Consider the following 21,471-nt stretch of genomic DNA (forward strand, 5'->3'; position numbering starts at 1 on the left):
AGCCATTCATCATTCCTTAGGAATGCAAAGAGCAGGTTATCTGTGATGGCTTCCAGGGGCAGTGTGGGTGCTAGCTGTGTGGGGATGAGTCTTGAACTGCTGCTCAGCTGCTAAGCTGGGAGTAAAACTGTTATCTGCCACCTGCCCCTTTTCAACAGCTTCATTTGTTAGCTTGATAAAACAACATGAGAGTGAAGCTGTAAGAGCCTTTTTAGCTATTTGACAGAGAAAATGGGGCAGTGCCAACCTCGTGAAGTTCAACAAAGCCAAGTGCAAAGTTCTGCCCCTGGATCACAGCAATCACAACCACACATCCAGACAGGGCAGAGAATACCTAGAGAGCAGTGCTGAGGAGAAGGACTTAGAAGGGCTGAGTGATGAGAAGCTGAACATGAGCCAGCAGTGTGTGCTGGTAGCCCAGCCCCAGCCCTGTCTTCATCCCCAGCAGTGTGGGCAGCAGGAGGAGGGAGGGGATTTGCCCCTCTGCTCTGCTGAGATCACACCTGCAGTGCTGGGACTGGCTCTGGAGTCCTCAGCATAGGAGAGATATGGACCTGTTGCAGCAGATCAAGAGGAAGCCGTGAAGATGATCAGAGGGCTGGAGCACCTCTCCTGTGAAGACAGGCTGTGAGAGTTGGAGTTGTTCAGCCTGGAGAAGAGAAGGCTCCAGAGACACCTTACAGCAGCCTTCCAGGATTTGGAGGGGGCTGCAGGAGAGCTGGAGAGGGCCATTTGACAAAGGCATGGAGTGACAGCATGAGGGGTGATGGCTTCTAACTGGAAGATGCTGGATTTAGATCAGATTTGAGGAGCAAATTCTTCCTTGTGAGGGTGGGTAGGCACTGAAACAAGTTGCGTAGAGAAGTTGTGGAGGCTTCAAGCCTGAAAGTGTTCAAAGTCAAGTTGGATGGGGCCTTGAGCAGCCTCAACTAACAGGATGTGTCTCTGCCTGTGGCAGGGAGGTTGGAACTGCATGATCTTCATGATCTTTATCTTTCAACCCAAACCACTCTGGGGTTCTGTGAAAACTGTATCCAGTGTGGATGTCCTGCAGCCTCTGCTATGGCAGTGACTGGCTGGTTTGGATGTGCCACAGAACATGCTGTGGCCTTGTGTTGCCCCTTCTCTTTGCATGCCCTGGCTGAGAGCTGCCTGGCACAGAGCTGCTCTGCGTTTAAGGCTTTTTCTCCCTCCAGTGGTTGAACAAACATCTGTAGGTTTATTGCTGGTGACTGGTGAAGAGGGAAGCTTTTTCTTTTTGTCTGGGTGCATTTTTATGACCTTCAGAGGCTCAATTGTCGAGGTTCTGATTTACCTGTGACTAAGGCCAGTGTGACTCTCAATTGTACATGTGACCTAGATAAATTCCTTGGCTTTGTGCAGCAAAACAGGCTGCTCTGCCATGGATGCAGTGTTGCCACATGTAAACGTGAGGAGGGGCTGGAAATTGGCAATTGAAATTTGCATAATGGGAATCAATGTTCTCATTCTCCAGTCCTGGCCAGATGCTGTGATGTGCCTCTGAACTCACTGTCCCAAAGAGAGAAGGGCATTAGTGGATGTCTCTTAACATCCAGGAGTCAGCTGGGCTTTGTCCAGCCACGGCTTTGCCCTCAGATAATCCTGAGTAGAGCACTGATTTTTGGAACAAAGTGATGTGATGGTTTTCTCTGGCCTGTCATTGTGCTGCAAGAAGGACATTGAGAGGCTGGAGCAGGTCCAGAAAAGGGAAACCAAGCTGGTGAAGAGTCTGCGGAACAGGGCTGGTGAGGAGCAGCTGAGGGAACTGGAATTGTTGAGCCTGGAGAAAAGGAGGCTGAGGGGAGACCTTCTGGCTCTTTCCAACTCCCTGAAAGGAGGTTGGATTGAGGTGGGGGTTGGTCTCTTCTCCCTGGGGACAAGTGATGGGATGAGAGGAAATGGCCTCAAGTTGTGCTGAGTAGGTTTAGGTTGGACAGAGAAGAAACTTCTTCAATGAAAAGGTTCTGAAAGTCTGGAACAGGCTGCCCAGGGAGGTGGTTGAATTCCCACCCCTGGAGGTGTTTAAAAGCCACAGAGATGTGGTGCTGAGGGCTGTGGTTTAGCACTCAGATGGAGTTAGAGAATGGTTGGACTCAATCTTATTTGACTCATTTGGTCTTTTCCAACCAAAATGACTCTGATCCTGTAGTCATTAGGAGCTGCTTAGGGATAATGAATCACAGTGATCAAGCAAGCTCTGCAGTGAGTCTTGTAGTTCTGCATCTTCTGATCCTTCTCCAAGCTCCTCCTGGCCATTCCTGTTCCCTTGCAGTCATGTGAAGATCTGAGAATGCCTTTGCTTGCAGCTGTAGCCACTGCTCAGTTGTGGAGAGATTCCAGACTTCAATTTTGACTTAACTCATGCTCCCAGAGGTGGGTCTCAGGTCTGTGAGCTGGGATGTTCTTCACCGTACCAGCTGTGCATGGATGCGCAGGAGCTGCGTAGCTTTCACCTTAATGTAGTGCAATACCTGAGTTTGGCAACAGAGAAGCAGTAAGGCTGGTAAGAAGGTACTTGGCAGAGCTGCCATGGAATGACAGTTAACTGCAGTAGGGTGTTTGATCAGCTAACAGAACGTTTAGTCAGAGGATGCTAGAGTGGTTTGGGATGGAAGGGACATTGAGGATCATCACGTGTCCATGGGCAGGGGCACCTGCTACTAGACCAGATTGCTCAAGGCCTCATCCAACCTGGCTTTGAACATTTTGAAGCTTGGAGCCTTCACAGCTTCTCTGGGCAACCTGTTCCAGTGCCTCTCCACCCTTACAGGGAAGAATTTCTTTCTCATGTCTCATCTAAATCCAGCTTCCAGTTTGGAGCCATCACCCCTGGTCCTGTCACTCCACGCCTTTGTACAAAGGCACTCTCCAGCTCTTCTGTAACCTTCAGATACTGAAAGGTTGCCTTAAGGTCTCCCAGGAGCCTTCTCTTCTCCAGGCTGAACAACCCCAACTCTCTCAGCCTGTCTTCACAGAAGAGGTGCTCCAGCCCTTGGATCGTGTTCTGCACCTTCTTCATGATCACTAAAATTCATTGTGGTTAAATCTCTGTGTGCAGCTGTGTACAGATGAGTGTCTAAAGAAATGACCCTGAAGTTATTTCTTCACACAGCCAAGAGCATGGTTGAGAAGGAGAACTGACCCATTTATTCTTATCTTTAGCAGAGATGAGCGAAGAGGATCTTACGAGTACGCCCCTGACCGCACCTACTACGAGACCGTTCGGACCCCGGGGACGTACCCTGAAGATCCTCGTCGCGAATACCCAGCTCGAGGCAGGGAGTTCTACGCCGAGTGGGATCCCTACCAAGGAGACTACTATGACCCACGCTACTACGACGACCCACGGGAGTACAGGGATTATCGAGGCGATCCGTACGAGCAGGACATAAGGGAGTACAGTTACAGGCAGCGGGAGAGAGAGAGGGAGAGGGAACGGTTTGAATCCGACCGGGACAGAGACCACGAGCGGAGACCGATCGAACGGAGCCAGAGTCCGACTCACTCCAGGCGCCCTCAGAGCCCTGGAGCATCCCCCTCACAGTCAGAGAGGCTGCAGAGCGATTCGGAGAGGAGGATTTACAGCAGGTCATCAGACCGCAGCGGCAGCTGCAGCTCTCTGTCTCCTCCACGATACGACAAGCTGGAGAAGGCCCGCGTGGAACGGTACACAAAAAACGAGAAAGCGGAGAAGGAGCGAGTGTTCGAGCAGGAGAGGGTGGACAAGGAGAAGCGCTTGGTCAGAAAGGAAAAGCCAGAAAAAGTGGAAAAGGAGAAAATCGATAAACAGAAACGGAAAGCAAAAATCCATTCCCCCAGCTCTCAGTCTTCGGAGACAGATCAAGAGAATGAGCGAGAGCCCAGCCCTGAGAAACTGAAGGGCAATAGTAAACAAAGCAAAGAGAGAGGCGACAAAGAAGGGACGGCGAAAAACCGCCTGGAGCTAATGCCCTGCGTCGTGCTGACCCGAGTGAAGGAGAAGGAAGGGAAGGTTATCGACCAGCCTGCTTTGGAGAAGCTGAGAGCAAAGCTTGATAATGACACTATGAAGTCCCCGCTTCTGGAGCAGAAAACGCAGGCGTCTCAAGCTGAGCAAACCAAGTCTGAGCAGTCTAAACTGGAACCTGTCAGAACCAAGGTACAGAAAGAGAAGGCCCTTGCCAGTCACGTTGAAGTAGTGGATAAGGAGGGAAAACTGAAACCCAAAAAGCATTTGAAGACCGAGCAAACTTCTGAGGGGGCCAATGCTGTAGACTTAGACAAGTTGGAGGCGCGTAAGAGGCGTTTTGCTGATGCAAATCTGAAGCCTGACAGACAAAAACTGGAAGTGAAAAGGAGCAGCCAAGATGAGGAGGATGCGCGTGTGGGTTTGAAGAAGCAGCTGGATGCGACGGCCTCCTCTCGGGAAACGACGATGTTAAGGGAAGGTGAGCTGGAGAGAAAACCCCTGAGGAAGGAGATGCTTAAAAGGGAATCTAAAAAACTCAAACTAGACAGACTTGTTCCTGTTGCTAGTCCCAAAGAAATTCAGGAGACTCTTAATGTTGGTGGGATCGCTGTGCGTCCTACCTTGGATCTGCAGGCAAGGATCATGGAGGCAGCTGAGGAACCAGTGGAAGTTCAGGAACTCTCCTCTAAAAAACTGAATCCAGTGAAACCCCAACATAAACAGGTGCAGCTGCTAGATGACCAAGGGACAGAGAGAGAGGATGCAAGGAAGAACTACTCTGCTCTTGCGGAAGACACACCCGACCATAAAGCTGGCCAAGAGAAACCTCAGCCAGCTGACACGGAGGAGAAGATCGGCATCGATATTGACCACACACAGAGCTACAGGAAACAAATGGAGCAAAGCCGCAGGTTAAAGCAGCAGCTGGAAATGGAGATAGCCAAGTCTGAGAAGTTTGGCAGTCCAAAGAAAGATGTTGATGAGTACGAAAGGAGGAGCTTGGTCCACGAGGTGGGAAAGCCTCCACAAGATGTCACAGATGATTCTCCACCAAGTAAAAGGAAAAAGACTGACCAGTTTGACTTTGAAATCAGCACTAAAAGAGAAAGGAACTACAGAAGTTCTCGTCAGGTGAGCGAAGACTCTGAAAGGACCTCCTGTTCCCCTAGCATCAGACACTTCCCTTTCCACGAAGACGATGACATGCTCGATTCTCCGAGGCTAATGCCATTAAAGGAAACCAAAGAGTCACCTAAAATAGAAGAAAAGGGTCTGTCGTACTCCAACATGACTGTGAGGGAGGACTCGCTGAAATTCAATCCTTACGATTCCAGCAGAAGGGAGCAGATGGCAGAAATGGCTAAAATAAAACTCTCGGTGCTGAGCTCTGAAGATGACTCGAGTAGGTGGGAAACACAAGGCAAGCAGGAGCCTGGCAGAGTCGATATCAGCTTCCCAAGCAGCATCGTCAAAAGAGACAGCATCCGCAAGCGCTCAGTGCGGGATCTGGAGCCCGGCGAGGTGCCTTCAGACTCGGATGATGATGGTGAGAACAAGCCCCATTCCCCAAAAGCCTCGTCCTTGTTAGAGAGCTCCAGGTTGTCTTTTTTATTAAGAGACAGAGAAGAGAAATTACGTGAGAGAGAGGAACGACTGTCAAGCTCCTTAGAAAGAAACAAGTTTTACTCCTTTGCATTGGACAAGACAATCACACCAGACACAAAGGCCTTGCTTGAAAGAGCTAAATCTCTCTCTTCCTCTAGAGAGGAAAATTGGTCCTTTCTAGACTGGGATTCGCGATTCGCGAGCTTTCGAAACAATAAAGACAAAGAGAAGGTTGACTCAGCCCCGAGACCTATTCCATCTTGGTATATGAAAAAGAAAAAAATTAGGACTGATTCAGAAGGTGGAAAACTGGATGATAAGAAAGAAGACCATAAAGAGGAGGAACAAGAGAGGCAGGAACTGTTTGCATCTCGGTTTTTGCATAGCTCAATCTTTGAACAGGACTCCAAACGCCTGCAGCATTTGGAGAGGAAAGATGATGAGCTGGACTTCATTTCTGGGAGGCTGTATGGGAGACAGTCTTCCTCTGACGGGACTAACAGTGCAGCTGACCTGGTGCAGGAGCCTGTGGTTCTTTTCCACAGCAGGTTTATTGAACTGACACGAATGCAGCAGAAAGAAAAGGAGAAAGATCAGAAACCAAAAGAAGTGGAAAAACAGGAGGATAAAGAAAACCGACCCAAAACACCAGAAACAGTTCCTGATAGTAAAGAACCAGAGCATAAAACTTCTTCAGTGGTTGGTCCCTCTTCAGTCGCTGTCCTGCCACAGGAACCAGCACCAGTCACTTCTGAGAAGGTAGTGAATGAGAAGGTGGTGGTGGAAACAGCTTCTGTAAAAGAAGAAAAACCATCTGAACCTGTTGCTGCTGCAGAGGAACCAAAAGCTTTGCCTGAACTTGCTGCTCCTATCAAAAGTGAACCACCCGAGCAAACTGAAGCCCCACCAGCCATAGAAGCTAGTAAAGAAGCAGTCACTACAACCCTGGCACCGGAGGAAGATGCTGTGGCAATGGAGCATCCTTCATACTTGGATACCAAGCCTCCTACTCCTGGGTCTTCATTTTCCAAAGCTGAAGATGGTGTAGACCCAGAACCTGAAGGTGTCCAGCTGATTGCACCTCTGTCCAAGCTTGTTCAGAAACCTGATGATGCTGCTGAGCCAAAAGAAGAAAATCCTCCACCTCCCTCCAACGCTGATGCCAGTGTGAGTCAAAAGGTAGAGGCAGCTGCCGAGGTCCCCCCACCCATGTCTGACAATGATATGGAAGTGGAAGCTCCAGTGGTTGCCAAGGATAAGAAGTCTTACAAGAGCAAACGCTCCAAGACTCCTGTGCAGTCGGCTGTGGCTAGTGTCCCGGAGAAGCCTGTCACAAGGAAGAGCGAAAGAATTGACCGTGAAAAGCTGAAAAGGTCAAGCTCTCCTCGAGGGGAGATGCAGAAACTCTCTGAGTTGAAAGTAGAGGTGGAGAAGGTCTCGAGAAACGCTGCTAAATCCCCCAGTTCCGCTGCAGAGCCTGAAAACGTGGAGCCAAGTTTGCCAATAGGCCGGACCAGGCGCAGAAACGTCAGGTCAGTCTACGCTACCACGGGGGATAACGAAGGTCCGTCTCCGGTGAAGGACTCCATGGAGGTCACTAGATCCACCAGAAAGAGAGGGGAAAAGGATCCACAGGAAACAGTGGCAGCTGTTCCAACGACCCCAAGGAGGGGAAGACCTCCAAAAACCCGCCGCAAGCCGGAGGAGGACATCTCTCCAATAAAAACAGAAGCAGTACAGCAAGAAGTGGAGGAGGCTGAAGTTAAAGACGCTGTGGAAGCTCCAAAGCCTACAGAAGGCTGGAGGTCTCCCAGATCCCAGAAACTAACACAGGGTTACTCATCAACTGCTACCAGCCAACAGGGGAAGAAAGGGAAGAACGAACCAAAAGCAGATACCTCAGCTGAATCTGAAGATGCTGCTGAAAGGAGTGGACAGGAATTGGGTGTTGGTGACAATGGCAATAAAGCCAAAGTCACGGAGAAAGAGCCGGTGGTGAGTGAGCAGAAGCGCGACAGGAAAGAACTGGATGTGGAGAAGAACCAGCTAGAAATCCCCACGGCTGAGGTCATCGAGAAGAAACCGGTGCCAGAAAAGGTTACAAAATCCAAAAGGGGAAGGTATAAAAACACCAAAACAGTTGTAGATAAAGCCTCTGTCTGCCTCAAGAACGTGGAGATCCGCCTCAATGTGGACGAGGTCAAAGGCGCCTTGCGGCCAGCTGATGAGGATGCAGAGCCAGTGGCAGTGTCACCGGCTAAAATGAAGAGCCCTCAGAAGGAGGACATCTTGCCACCCCATTTTGTTAAGAACGAGGTGGAAGATTCGTTCCCAGAAACAGAGAAGGAGGTGCTGCGGGAAGCAAAACAGTCCCCTGAAGCCGCCCAGTTAGCAAAACAGATTGAACTGGAGCAGGCTGTGGAGAACATCGCAAAGCTCACCGAAACCCCACCATCGATGGCTGCCTACAAAGAGCCAGCGGCAGATGTGTCTGAAGTGCGTCAGGAGGAGGAGGGAGATAAACCTGCACACCAGGCCAGCGAGACAGAGCTGGCAGCAGCCATCGGCTCCATCATCAATGATATCTCTGGGGAGACAGAAAGCTTTCCTGCACCCCCAACGTATCCTGCTGAATCTGAGGCTGAAATGCCCGCAGAGCCCTTGGTGCTGCCATCCCCTCGGGAAGAGATGGAACCTGAGACGGATCAAGCAGTGAATAATATCCTGGAGACTGAGGCTGCCGTGGAGCCTGCAGTGCAACCGGTTCCCAGCTCTGCCCCGTCGGCAGTGGAGGTGGAGAGCAAGGAGGCCGAAGTCAGCTTCAGTGAATCTTCTAACTCTGCGCAGGAGGCTGAGACCTTGCAAGAGGCTGAAGTTGCGCGGAAGGAAAAGGGACGGCAAAAAACCACGCGGCAGAGGCGCAAAAGGAGCACGGGCAGGAAGGGTGACATTGTCGAAGTCAACACCTTCGAGACGGAGAGGGTACAGAGCAAGTCACCCCCTGTCAACGAAGTCAAGACAAAGCCTGAAGAAGCCTCAAAGGAAGAAAAGCCAACTAAGGTGGCAGCTCAGGTGTCTGTGGAGCCAAGTGCTTCAGATGCCAGCAAGGCTGCAGCTGCTGATGTTGTTGTGGCTGCGCATGAAGCCATTGCTGAGACTGGCAGCTCTCCGAAGGCGCCCACTCCAGCTCCTCTGGACTTGGTCACCCCACCGGTTCCTCTTGACGAGGGGAGTCAGAGTGGGTTCAAGATACGGTCACCCTTGGAGAACACACCCATCACACCACCAAGTGCCCCAAACGCAGCCCTTCCTCCCATCCCTGCGGCCAAGCTGCCCACCCCGGTGCCCACAGCCATCGTCCCCCTCCATGCTGGCGCTGCTAAGGTGCCAGAGTGGATGGTGAGACACGAGGAGCCCCGTGCCCGTTCCACACCCCCACCTGCTCTTCCGCCGGACACGAAGGCGTCAGATATCGATACAAACTCCAGCACCTTGAGGAAGATACTGATGGAGCCCAAGTATGTCTCGGCAACGAGCATAACCTCCACGCACGTCACAACGGCACACGCTGAGCCAGTGAGTGCACCGTCTTTGGAGGAGGCACCCCTCCACCCCGCTGTAGAGGCCATCAAGCCAGTGTCAGAGGAGAAGCCAGCAGTTCCCATCACCAACGCCTTGGATCCGCCGGTGGCCGAAGCGCCGGTGTTCACCGAGAAGGAAAAGATCAGCACTGTGATCGCTCCCAAAGCCACTTCGGTTATAAGCAGGATGCCCCACAGTGTAGATCTGGAGGAGGCTCCCAGGATCACCTTGGTGAAACAAGCTCCCCAAACCCAGACGTGTCTGGTTAATGCCCCCTCGCCCAAATTTAAGCAGAGGTCAAGCACAAATGATAACAGCAGGTTTCATCCGGGGTCGATGTCTATCATTGAGGAGAGACCTGTGGAGACTGGGTCCAGCCCGGGGCTGCGAGTGAACACCTCAGAAGGTGTGGTGCTGCTGAGTTACTCAGGCCAGAAGACAGAAGGCCCCCAGCGTATTAGTGCCAAGATCAGCCAGATTCCCCCAGCCAGTGCTGTGGACATAGAGTTCCAGCAGTCTGTGTCCAAGTCTCAGATTAAGCAGGAGCCCATCACACCATCCCAGCCAACACCAAAGGGCTCCCAGACCTCGGCAGCCTATGGGACTGTTTCCACCCATTCCTCCTTGGTACTAGGATCACAACCTTACAATACGTCACCTGTCATCTCCTCTGTCAAACAAGAGCGCACCGTGCTGGAGAAGCCTGATGCCTCCCACCTCTCTGTCCAGCCTCCATCCTCTCAGCCCGGCAAGGTCCTCACGCAGGCTGTCAACACTCCACCTGTGCTCGTCCATAGCCAGATGGTCGTGAACAAAAAACTGTCCGATCCAGCTGCTCTCAAAGTGGAGACCAAGACTCTGCAACCTTCCAGCCTGAGCCCTGGACTGAGTCCTCACCACCCTTCCCTCTCAGGGAAGATGCATTCAGAGGCCAACCACATCAGCTCGGGACCCAGCACCCCAACCGACCGGGCAATTTCCCACTTAGGGGTCACCAAGCAGGAGCCGCACTCGCCGCGTACCAGCGGGCACTCACCGTCGCCGTTCCCCCGCACTTGCCATCCTGGCAGCACCTCGTCTCCAGCTTTATCGAGCAGTACCCCGGTCATGCTGGCACCGGGCATTCCCGTGCCCCAGTACATATCCAGCATGCATCCTGAGCAATCTGTGATCATGCCCCCTCACAGCGTAACGCAGACTGTGTCCTTGGGCCATCTCTCCCAAGGCGAGGTGAGGATGAACACCCCTCCTCTCTCCAGCATCCCTTACGGCATCCGCCCGGAAGCTCTCCACTCCCCCCGAGCTGCTCTGCAACCCCAGATAGAGATCAAACCTCAGCAGTCCAGCACGCCCCAGCCAGCTCCCATGCGGGACATAGTCATGCCTCCTCTGTCTTCTCAGCATCCCCCCGAGGAGGAGATGCACTACCACCACACCACGGTGTGCCGAGGCCCGGCCCAGGTTCAGTCCGACGTGCTGGTGATGCAGCCGGATTACCGCATGCACCCCTCGAGCATCAGGCTGGACCAGTACAACGTGCCGCGGGACGTCCGGATGATCATGCACCCGCACATGGCTGCCGTGGGCGAGCACCACTCGGAATCCAGACAGTCCCGGACGCCCGAAGGGGCTGTGAAAACCCCTCCTGTCAGCAAGACCCCGCAGCCTGGAAAAGAGACGCCCAAATCCTCCGAGGGCAAGATGGCTCACTCTCCTCACAGCGAGCCGCGGCTCCTCAGCGTCCCTGCCAGCAGCCAGCTGCCTGGACTGCCTCTGACACAGCCCGTGGTGGTCCCACACGGGGTGCAGATCATGCACCCTGCAGGGAGCTCCTTTCATGATTACCGGTCTGTCTACGGCGACATGAGGAATTACCACACGGCGGCACAGCTTGGGCACCCCCAGTTCCCAGGTGCCTCGCCGATTGGGCTGCCTTCCCGGAGCATGACCCCGTCTCAGGTGAGAAAGAGAACCATTTTCTTCTCCTTCTGCCTGAAATCTGGAGCACTTGGAGCTAATGGCAGCCCCAGCATGGCTCTGTGTGGCTGAGTTTAGCTCTCTGTGTTTAGTGTCCAAGCCTTGCTTATGCTCATGGCACAAGGGGAGTTGGTTTTGTGTGGGAAATGGGCTTTGAGCCCTCAGGTCAGCCACAGAGGAGAGGTAAAAACCTCGTTAAGTGCTTCATTCTGTGATTCGTTTAGGGCTCTGACCAGAAGATGTGAAGCTGAATTAACAGGTTTCTAGACATAGAGGTGTCAGGGGGAGGTTTGTCAGCATTGAGGAGGTCTCTAGCTCAGATATCTTTGGTCAAGTGGACTTGAAGCAGGATTCAGGGGATGTGATTTCAGCTTTCAGGTGCGAGAGGCTGGTGGAGTGGCCTTTGAAAGCGGGGAGCTGGCTTAGGCACCACTCCAACAGGGCTGGTACTGCGGCCTGGAGATGCAGCTTTCTCCACCAGCAATTTGACAGTGTGTCCTGGCAACTTCATGAACAAGCTCTGCTGTGCTCACAGCCTAAAATCTTCCCTCTTCCCTCACTGCTGGCTTTCCAGGGTCTGCCGGAGAGCGAGCACTCGCACAGCAGCCAGCCGGTGCGCAGCAAGACTCCTCAGATCCCGCAGGATCCCAAGGGCCCGGCGGCAGCAGGACCCGAGCAGAGTCACCACCCCACTGTAAATAGGCATGCGGCACAGATAGAGCCTCACGTCCACCTTCAGAGGGCGCAGGCAGACACAGGCCAGACCTCCTACCCTTCGCCCGTGGCCATTTCGATGAAACAGGAGCTTCCCTCACCGCACCAGCCGCAGGCTGTTCCCAAGCAGTCCATGTTTATCCCCACCACATCTGGGCCCGGGGCCCCGCCGGGGCTGCCCCTCAATCGCCCTGAGCCCCAGTCTGCCCTCAAACAGGAGCCCTCTCCTCATGCCGTATCACAGAGACCTGTGGACATGGTTCAGCTTCTGACGGTGAGTGTCGGCTCTGGCCTGTTCTGGCTGAGCAGGGTCCTGTTCCTTGGCAGGGGAGAGATAATCAAGTTCTGAATAGCTCAGCTCACCTGCAGCACCCAAACCTGGCCTCTGGCATCAGATATGGAGAAGTCAGTTGATCATCTGTCTGCTTTCTGGGTGGATTTTGGCATAAACCACTCTGCCACAGCCCCAGGGCTGAGGAAGAGGAGGGAGATGGTGAGTAGCAGGCACTGGCAAGGAGTTGCTTTCAGCACTGATTATTTCCAGCACTCCTTCAGTAGTTCTCCTGCTGTTGCTGGTTCTCAGTTGTCCCATTTAGAAGAGAGAAAACAGCATTTGGTGGCAGCCCTGTGCTACCTCAGGCTGTCTGGGAGGCTGAAGGGTGCTCTGCTGTTTGGATGAGTGGAGTCATCCAGGTGGCCTCAAACTGGGGTGGTGCCACATCTGTACCAGGGCTGTGTACCAAGGCACTGGGAGGCAAAGGAGCGGCTCATGTGGTGTGTAAGCTTCCCCCCTCCTTCCTCTGTGTTTGACAGTCCTCCTTCTCTTCCCAGAAATACCCCATTGTCTGGCAGGGCCTTTTGGCTCTCAAAAACGACACTGCTGCTGTTCAGCTCCACTTTGTCTCCGGGAATAACGTCCTGGCACACCGCTCGCTGCCCGCGCCCGAGGGAGGGCCCCCGCTGAGGATCGCCCAGCGCATGCGGCTGGAGGCTTCGCAGCTGGAGGGCGTCGCCCGCAGGATGATGGTGAGGGTCGGGATGGGGGGTTGGGAACAAGTGCTGCCTTGGGAAGTGCTAAGAACTGGGCTCTTTCTAGCAGCTATGTGACAAATTCCCACCAGCTCTCCCAGGAACTTGGGCTCACCTTGCTTCTGTCATGTCATGGTGCAGTGGAGGCCGCCAAGAGGGTCAGAGAGCTGCAGCACCCCTGCTGTGGGGACAGGCTGGGAGAGTTGGGGCTGTTCAGCCTGCAGAACAGAAGGCTCCAGGGAGACCTTAGAGCTGCATTTCAATTTCTGAAGGGGACCTACAAGAAGACTGGGGAGGGACTGTTCAGAAGGGGCTGTGGGGATAGCACAGGGGGCAATGGTTTGAAACTGGAGCAGGGCAGATTTAGATTGGACGTCAAGAAGATGTTCAGCACAATGAGGGAAGTGAGACACTGGAACAGGTTGCCCAGGGGTGTGGTTGAGGCCCCATCCCTGGAGACATTTGAGATCAAATTTGCTGTGGCCCTGGACCAGCCTGCTCTAGTTGGAGGTGTCCCTGCTGAGTGCAGGGGGGTTGGACAAGATGAGCTTTGAGGGTCCCTTCCAACCCAGTGCAACCTGTGAAGCTGTGCTTTCGGGGTTCTGATTGTAGCTGTGTGTTTGGAGATGGAACTAGATGGTCTTTAAGGTCCCTCCTTTCAAGCCAGACCATTCTGTGATTCTATCATTCCTTCCTCCCAGAGAGTGTGAAATGCAGACTGTAAGTCATGAGTAATAGCTGTTCCTCTGCATTTGTAGGGAAGGGGATGGCACAGTTGGGACTTTATAGTTGTCTGTCCCTGATCCCTGGAAGAAATTCCTCCTGACCCTGTGAGGAGAGGCTGAGGGAGCTGGGGGGGTGCAGCCTGCAGCAGAGGAGGCTCAGGGCAGAGCTCATTGCTGCCTGCAGCTGCCTGCAGGGAGGCTGTAGCCAGGTGGGGTTGGGCTCTGCTGCCAGGCAGCCAGAGACAGAAGAAGGGGCCCCAGGCTGAAGCTGTGGCAGGGCAGGTTGAGGCTGGATGTTGTTAGGAAGTTATTGTCAGAGAGAGTGATTGGCATTGGAATGGGCTGCCCAGGGAGGTGGTGGAGTCTGTGTGGCTGGAGGTGTTGCAGCCAAGGCTGGCTGGGGCACTGAGTGCCATGGTCTGGTTGGTTGGGCAGGGCTGAGTGCTAGGTTGGGCTGGCTGAGCTTGGAGCTCTCTTCCAACCTGCTTGATTCTATGATTCTATGGCTCCAACTCATCTGATTAAGGGGGAAGGTGGAGTTCAGGCATCCATGGAAATCACACAGCCTGCTTTGGTTTGGAAGGGGCCTGTAAAGCTCATCCAGTCCAATCCCCTGCAGTGAGCAGGGACATCTTTAACCAGAGCAGGCTGCTCAGGGTCCCAGACAACCTTGCCTGGAATGGTTCCAGGGCTGGAGCATCTCCCACCTCTCCAGGCAACCTGGGCTGGAGTCTCAGCACTCTCAGTGTTAATTTCTCCTCCCTCTTCTAGTTGCAAACCATCACTCCTTGTCCAGTCACAAGTCCTGCTCAAAAGTCTGCCCCCAGCTTTCTGATTGTCCCTTTCAAGCACTAAAGGGCCACCAGGAGGTCTCCCTGGAGCCTTCTCTAGGCTGAGCAAGCCTAACTCAGGCCAGCCTCACAGCAGAGGGCTTCCAGCCCTCCCATCACTACTGTGGCCTCCTCTGGGCCCCCTCCAACAGGTCCCTGTCTATGCGGTGCTGAGGTCTCTAGAACTGAGTGCAGTTTTCACTGCTCTTCACCATCTCCTCAGCTGGCAGAGCTTTCAGCAGGTCTTTTGTAACTTCAGAGGTGTACAAAGAGAAGATTTTGCACTGCAGGTTATGTCAGGAGCAGGCCTGTCCCAGCAGACATTTATCTCCTCATGTTCTCCTTGCAGGTGGAGAGTGATTACTGCCTGCTGCTGGCCTTGCCCTGTGGCCGAGACCAGGAGGATGTGGTCAGTCAGACAGAGTCGCTCAAGGCTGCGTTCATCAGCTACCTGCAGGCCAAGCAAGCTGCAGGCATCATCAACGTCCCCAACCCCGGTTCTAACCAGGTATGGGCACCTTGGGAGAGGAGACCAACCCCCACCTGGCTCCAGCCTCCTTTCAGGGAGTTGCAGAGAGCCAGAAGGTCTCCCCTCAGCCTCCTCCACACTAAACACCCCCAGTTCCTTCAGCTGCTCCTCCCCAGCCCTGTTCTTCAGACCCTTCAGCAGCTTCCTTGCCCTTCTCTGGACCTGCTCCAGCTACTCAGTGTCCTTCTTGGAGTGAGTGGCCCAAAACTGAACCCCAGTACTCAAGGTGTGGCCTCAGCAGTTCCCAGTCCAGGGAGGTGATTCCTGCCCTGGTCTTGCTGGCCACACCATTGCTGATCTAGGCCAGGCTGCTGGTGGCCTTCTTTGCCACCCAGCTACATGCTGGCTCATTTTCAGATGCTGCTGACCAGCTCACCCCCAGGTCTTACTCTGCTGGGCAGTTTTCAGCCACTCTGCCCCAAGCCTGGAGCATTTGTGAGGTGGTTGTGACCCAGTACTTGGTGTAAATATAGAAGATTTGGGATTGGTCATTTAGAGCCTTCACTCCAGCTGTGTTTAATCTGTTCCTGGGTGAGTGGCCTGGAATCACAGGATCATAGATCTGTTTCAGTTGGAAAAGCCTTCCATGGTTGTTGAGTCCAACCATCAGCCCAGCACCATTAGCTCCACAGGGGTTTTTAATCAGGCTGACATCACTTCTGGGCTCTCCTGCTACCATGGACATTCATTTCACAGTCTGAGCACTTGGCCCAGCACTCAGGGATTCATAGAATGGGTTGGGTTGGAAGGGACCTTCAGGATCATCCAGTCCCAACCCTCCTGCCATGGCTGCCCAGGCTGCTCAAGGCCCCATCCAGTCTGACCTTGGACACCTCCAGTGAGGGAGCAGCAATGGTTGGACTGGACCAGATATATTCTGTGATTATGTAACCCACAACCTCCCTGGCAACCTGTTCCAGTGTCTCCCACTCTCACTGGAAAGAATTTCTTCCTAATCTCCATCATCTATATCTATAGATACATAGTTCCATGGGTTCATGGGTCCATAGATTGTGAGGATTCACTGATTCATAATTCCATAGAACCATAGATCCATAGATTCATTGTCCCATAGATCCACAAGGTCATAGATTCATAGATCTGTAGACTCATTGATCCATATATTTATTGATCCATAGATCCATAGATTCATAGATCCATAGATCTCTATATGCATAGATTCATAAGTCCATAGATTCATAAATCCACAGATTCATGGCTCCATAGATCCACAGGGCCATGGATTCATAGATCGGTAGAATCATTGATCCATAGATTCAGATTCACAGATCCATAGATCTGTATATCCACAGATTAATGGAACCATAGATCCATAGGGCATTGGATTCATAGATCTGTAGGTTCCTTAAGCTATAGATTCAGATTCACAGATCCATATCCATAGATTCATAAATCCACAGATTCATTGCGCCATAGATCCACAGGGCCATGGATTCATAGATCTGTAGACTCATTGATCCATAGCTTCAGATTCATAGAGCCATAGATCTTTATATCCATGGATTCATAGGTCCACAGATTCATTGTTTCATAGATTCATTGCTCCATAGATCCATGGGGTCATGGATTCATACATCTGTAGACTCTGATCCATGTATCTGTTGATCCATAATTCATAGATCCACAGATCTGTGTATCCATAGATACATGGATCCATTGATTCATAGATCCATATAGCCACAGGCTCATAGATCCACAGATTCATAGGTCCATGGATTCCTAGAGTCATGGACATGTAGTTCCACAGATCCATAGCTCCATGGGTCCATAGCTGCACAGAAGGCTTAGGGCCAGAGGGCTGTCCCGTTTCAGTCCCTTTCCAGCCGTCGCTCACCTGCGTCCCTCACCTCTGTCCTTTCCCCTGCCTTGCAGCCTGCCTACGTTCTGCAGATCTTCCCACCCTGCGAGTTCTCCGAGAGCCACCTGTCCCGCCTGGCCCCGGACCTCCTGGCCAGCATCTCCAACATCTCTCCTCACCTGATGATCGTCATCGCCTCCGTATGAGCCCCCTGGCCGCCTCCGGCGCTTGCTTTGTCTCTTACCAAGGCCCTGCAGCAAAAAAAAACCAACCCAACCAAACCCGAACCACCACCACCAAACCCCACGAATGAAAACTACAGGCGAAGCTCCCGATCCAAGTGACAAAGGAATCAAACGAGAGAGAAGGAAACAATAAAAATGCTGCCAGACTGCAGCCTCCTGCCCTGCCCTGCCCGCGGCCGGGCGGCGGTGCGGCTGCCTCGGATGTTTACATTGCTTTAGCTTACGGACACCTGAGGAGGATGCACTCAGCGGGCGTGGACTGGGCTGGGCTTTCCGTGCCTCCTTTTTGGGGAAAAACAAAAACAAAAACAAAAAAAGACAAAAAAAAAGACAAACAAAAAAAAGCAGAAGAAGAGAGGAGGGCTTATTTTTTGTAACAAAAAACAGAGAAAAAGGAAAAAAAAAAAAAAGATAAAGACAAAAAAAAACCCAACCCAACAACAACAACAACCAAACCACACCAACCAACCGCAAAAGAACCTGAACTGCCTTTGCACTAAGCGAGCGACTGGGACCTTTGCGCAGCGGGGGACAGGCTGTGACGCTCCGCGCAGCCCACACCCGCGGGCAGGCGCCGCGCCCCGGGACTGCCGCGCAACACTCTCTGGCTCCAGGAGCATCTCACACCTCGGTTTAGTTTGGGATTCTTCTTCCGTGGGGCGGGGAGGGTGGGGAGGGGGTTAGGACCTGCGTTTTATCGTGGGAGGGGGGTGTCGGGGGCTGGTGCGTTGGTTAGGGAGGGGTCGGTGCGTTCGGGTTGCTTTAGTGGTTTCTTTTTTGTTATTTATTTGTCTTTAATTTGTTGGGTTTGGGGTTTTTGTTGTGGGGTTTTTGTTGTGGGGTTTTTTTTGTGTGGGTTTGTTTCTTTTTTTGGTAATTTCTCCTTTTTTTTTTTTCCTCTATTTGTTTTGAGTCTCTTTTTGGGTAATTTTTTTTTGTGGGTTTGTTTCATTTAATTTTTTTGGTAATTTCTCTTTTTTTTTCTCTATTTATTTTGAGTCTTTTTGGGTAATTTTTTTTTCGTGGGTTTGTTTCAGTTTCTTTTTCTTTTGTTAATTTCTCTCCTTTTTTTCCCCTTTTTTTTGGGTCTCTTTTTGGGAAAAAATCCTTTTGTCATTTTCTTTTTTTGTCTTTTTTTTTAAGTCATTTTCTTTTGTCTTTTTTTAGTCATTTTCTTTTTTTGTCATCTTTATTTTTTTAGTCATTTTCTTTTTTGTCTTTTTTTAGTCATTTTCTTTTGTCTTTTTTTAGTCATTTTCTTTTTTTGTCATCTTTTTTTTTTTAGTAATTTTCTTTTTTTGTCTTTTTTTTTTAGTAGTTTTCTTTTTTTGTCTTTTTTTTAGTAATTTTCTTTTTTTCCTTTTTTTAGTAATTTTCTTTTTTTGCCTTTTTTTTTAGTCATTTTCTTTTTTCGTCATCTTTTTTTTTTTTAGTCATTTTCTTTTTTGTCTTTTACTTTGTTTGCTTCTTTCCTGCTGCTTTTTTCATCTCTTTGGTGAGGTTTGGTGGTTTTTCTTCGTTATTTTCTGCTTGCCTTTGGTTTTTTTCCTGTTTCTTTTTTTTTGTTACTTCATTTTTTGGTGCTTTTTTATTTTTAATGGTTTCTTTTACTTCCTTTTTTTGGTGGCTCCATTTTATTTGGTTCTTTTTTCTTTCTTTTTGGTGAATTCTTTTCTTTGCTGGTTTAATTTTTGTTGTTGGTTTTGTTTCGTTTGTTTTTTTTTCCCCAAGGTTACTTTTTGTTTCCTTTTTTTAGTGCTTTCTTTTGTCTCTTTGCCTCTCTGTTTTTTTTTTCCTTTTTTAATTTCTTTTCCTGTTTTTTTTGTGTGTGTTTTGAGTTGGTTTCTTTCTATACCTCTTTTGTGTGTTGTCTTTTTTTTGGTGCTTTCTGTTGCTTTTTAATGTGGGGTTTGGTTTTTTTCTGTTTGTGTTTTTGCTTTTGTTATTGTTTTGCTCTTTGTTGTGCTTTTACTTTGGTTTTTTTCTTCTTTTTTGTGTTCTTGAATTTGTTTTTATTTTGCTTTTTTGTTTTGATTTTTGTTTGTGGTTTTGCTTTTTTTGTTTGCATTTTTGCTTTTATTTTTGTTCTGATTCTGTTGTGGTTTTGCTTTGATTTTTGTTTATGGTTTTGCTCTTTTTTTTGTTTTGATTTTTGTTTCTATTTTTGCCTTTTTTGATCTGATTTTTTTTGTGTTTTTTAATTTTTGTTCATGGTTTTGCTTTTGTTTGGATTTTTTGTTTCATTTTGGTTCAGGGTTTTGGTTTTGTGCATTTTTTGTTTGGTTTGGGTTTTTTGTTGGTTTTGGGTTGTTTTATGGGGTTTTGTTGTTTGTTTTATGTTTGTTGTTTTGGTTTTTTGTGTTTTATGTTGTTTTTTTTTTTTTGTTTTATGTTTGTTGTTTTGGGTTTTTTGTTTTATGTTTTTTTTTGTTGCTTTGTTTTTTGTTATTGTTTTGGGGATTTTTGTTTGTTTGTTTTGAGGATTTGTTTTGGGTTTTTTTTTGTTGCTTTGTTTTTTTGTTTTGGGGCTTTGTTTGGCTTGGGTTTTTTGTTGTTTTGGGGATTTGTTTTGGGTTTTTTTTATTGCTTTTTGTTGTTGTTGTTTTGGGGATTTGTTTGGGGGTTTTTTGTTGCTTTTTTGTTGTTGTTTTTGGGGTTTTTTTTGTTCCTTTTGGTGTGGGATTTTTTTTTTGGTTTCTCTTCCTTCCAGGGTTGGGATTTTTTCTTACAATGGTTTCATTATTTTTTGCTGGACGTGACCCTTCCTCTCCTCCACTCGCCCCTGCTGCAGACGTCTTCTCTTCATCTGGGATGTACAGTTTACACTGAAAAAAAAAACCAGCCCCAACAAACCAACCACCACCACCAAAAACCCCACAAAACAAAGGAAAAAAAAAAAAAGAGAGAGAAAATACAAAAAAAAAAAAAAAAAAAAAAAGAAAAGAAAAGAAAAAAAAAAGTTTAAATTACAAAAGGGAGAACTATTTTCCTTCCTGGTGGGATATGCAGAACTCAGCGGGTGTGTGTATATATAAATATATATATAATATATATAAATATATATAATACTGACTTTAAAAAAAAGAAAAAAAAGAAAAAAAAAACCACGAGGAAAAAAAAAAACAACAAACAACCAACAACAACAAAAAAAAATCACAAAAACAGAGGAAAAAAAAATTCAGCTCTCCCCTCCTTCTCCCCTCCCCCCCACGACATACATTTTTTTTTAAAATCTGTGCCAAAAAAAAAAAAAAAAAAAAAAAAGGAAAAGGAAAAAAAAAAGAAAAAAGAAAAAAAAAAAAAAGATGTGTTTTCAGAGAAAAAAAATCTTATTTTCATACTCAGACTTTGTATTTGTCACTCATTTGTAAGTGCTCTTCATCCCCGACGCCCTCCCTCTCGCCAGCCGTCGAAGTGTTTTATTTACACTTGTACAAAACCCTCCCTCTGGGCCTCCCCCTCCTCGCCCTTCCCCTCCCCCCAAGCCCTCCCTAACACTTATTAATTTATGGAACTGGTTTTGTTTTGGTTTGGTTTTGGTTTCTTTTTGGTTTTTGTTTTGTTTTGTTTTTTTTTGTTTGGTTCGTTTCGTTTTGTTTTCTCAGCGCAGTTTTGTTTTGTGTGTCCATTGGATTACAAACTTTATTAAAAAATACAAAACAAAACCTCCGGCGCAGACTCCGCTGCCTCCGGCGCTCCCCGCGGTGTGGCACAGCGCAGCCCCGCAGCACAGCACAGCCCCGCAGCACAGCTCAGCCCTGCAGCACAGCTCAGCCCCGCAGCACAGCCCAGCCCCGCAGCGCAGCCCTGCAGCACAGCTCAGCTCCGCAGCACAGCTCAGCCCCGCAGCACAGCTCAGCCCCGCAGCACAGCACAGCCCCACAGCACAGCTCAGCCCCGCAGCACAGCCCAGCCCAGCAGCACAGCCCAGCCCCGCAGCGCAGCCCTGCAGCACAGCTCAGCCCCGCAGCACAGCTCAGCCCCGCAGCACAGCACAGCCCAGCAGCACAGCCCAGCCCCGCAGCGCAGCCCTGCAGCACAGCTCAGCCCCGCAGCACAGCACAGCCCCGCAGCACAGCCCAGCCCCGCAGCACAGCCCAGCCCCGCAGCACAGCTCAGCCCCGCAGCACAGCCCAGCCCCGCAGCGCAGCCCTGCAGCACAGCACAGCCCCGCAGCACAGTCCTGCAGCACAGCACAGCCCTGCAGCACAGCACAGATCCACAGCACAGCCCCACAGCACAGCCCCGCAGCACAGCTCAGCCCCACAGCACAGCTCAGCCCCGCAGCGCAGCCCTGCAGCACAGCCCAGCCCCGCAGCACAGCACAGCCCCGCAGCACAGCCCCACAGCACAGCCCAGCCCCGCAGCACAGCTCAGCCCTGCAGCACAGCACAGCCCTGCAGCACAGCCCAGCCCCGCAGCACAGCTCTGCCCCACAGCACAGCA

At 50.4% G+C, this 21,471-nt stretch overlaps 1 protein-coding gene across 2 annotated transcripts in view; it reads left to right on the forward strand.

Moving 5' to 3' along the window:
- SPEN (spen family transcriptional repressor) overlaps positions 1-20,694 on the forward strand; it is an 83,693-nt gene extending 62,999 nt beyond the window's left edge. Inside the window, exons 11-16 of one of the 2 annotated variants that reach the window (XR_010308597.1) lie at positions 3,184-11,116; positions 11,709-12,122; positions 12,680-12,874; positions 14,782-14,940; positions 16,855-17,656; positions 19,736-20,694. Coding sequence is in view for 1 of the 2 variants with exons in the window: in XM_064172259.1 (XP_064028329.1) it covers positions 3,184-11,116; positions 11,709-12,122; positions 12,680-12,874; positions 14,782-14,940; positions 16,855-16,986 (8,833 nt within the window). In the remaining variant the exon portion in view is untranslated. Of the gene's footprint in view, positions 1-3,183; positions 11,117-11,708; positions 12,123-12,679; positions 12,875-14,781; positions 14,941-16,854; positions 17,681-19,735 lie in introns of those variants that run through there. The other variant, XM_064172259.1, reaches the window with a different exon arrangement.
- Positions 20,695-21,471: the final 777 nt, after the last annotated feature.

This window comes from Pogoniulus pusillus, chromosome 36 (genome assembly GCF_015220805.1).
Source record: "Pogoniulus pusillus isolate bPogPus1 chromosome 36, bPogPus1.pri, whole genome shotgun sequence".
NCBI lineage: Eukaryota > Metazoa > Chordata > Aves > Piciformes > Lybiidae > Pogoniulus > Pogoniulus pusillus.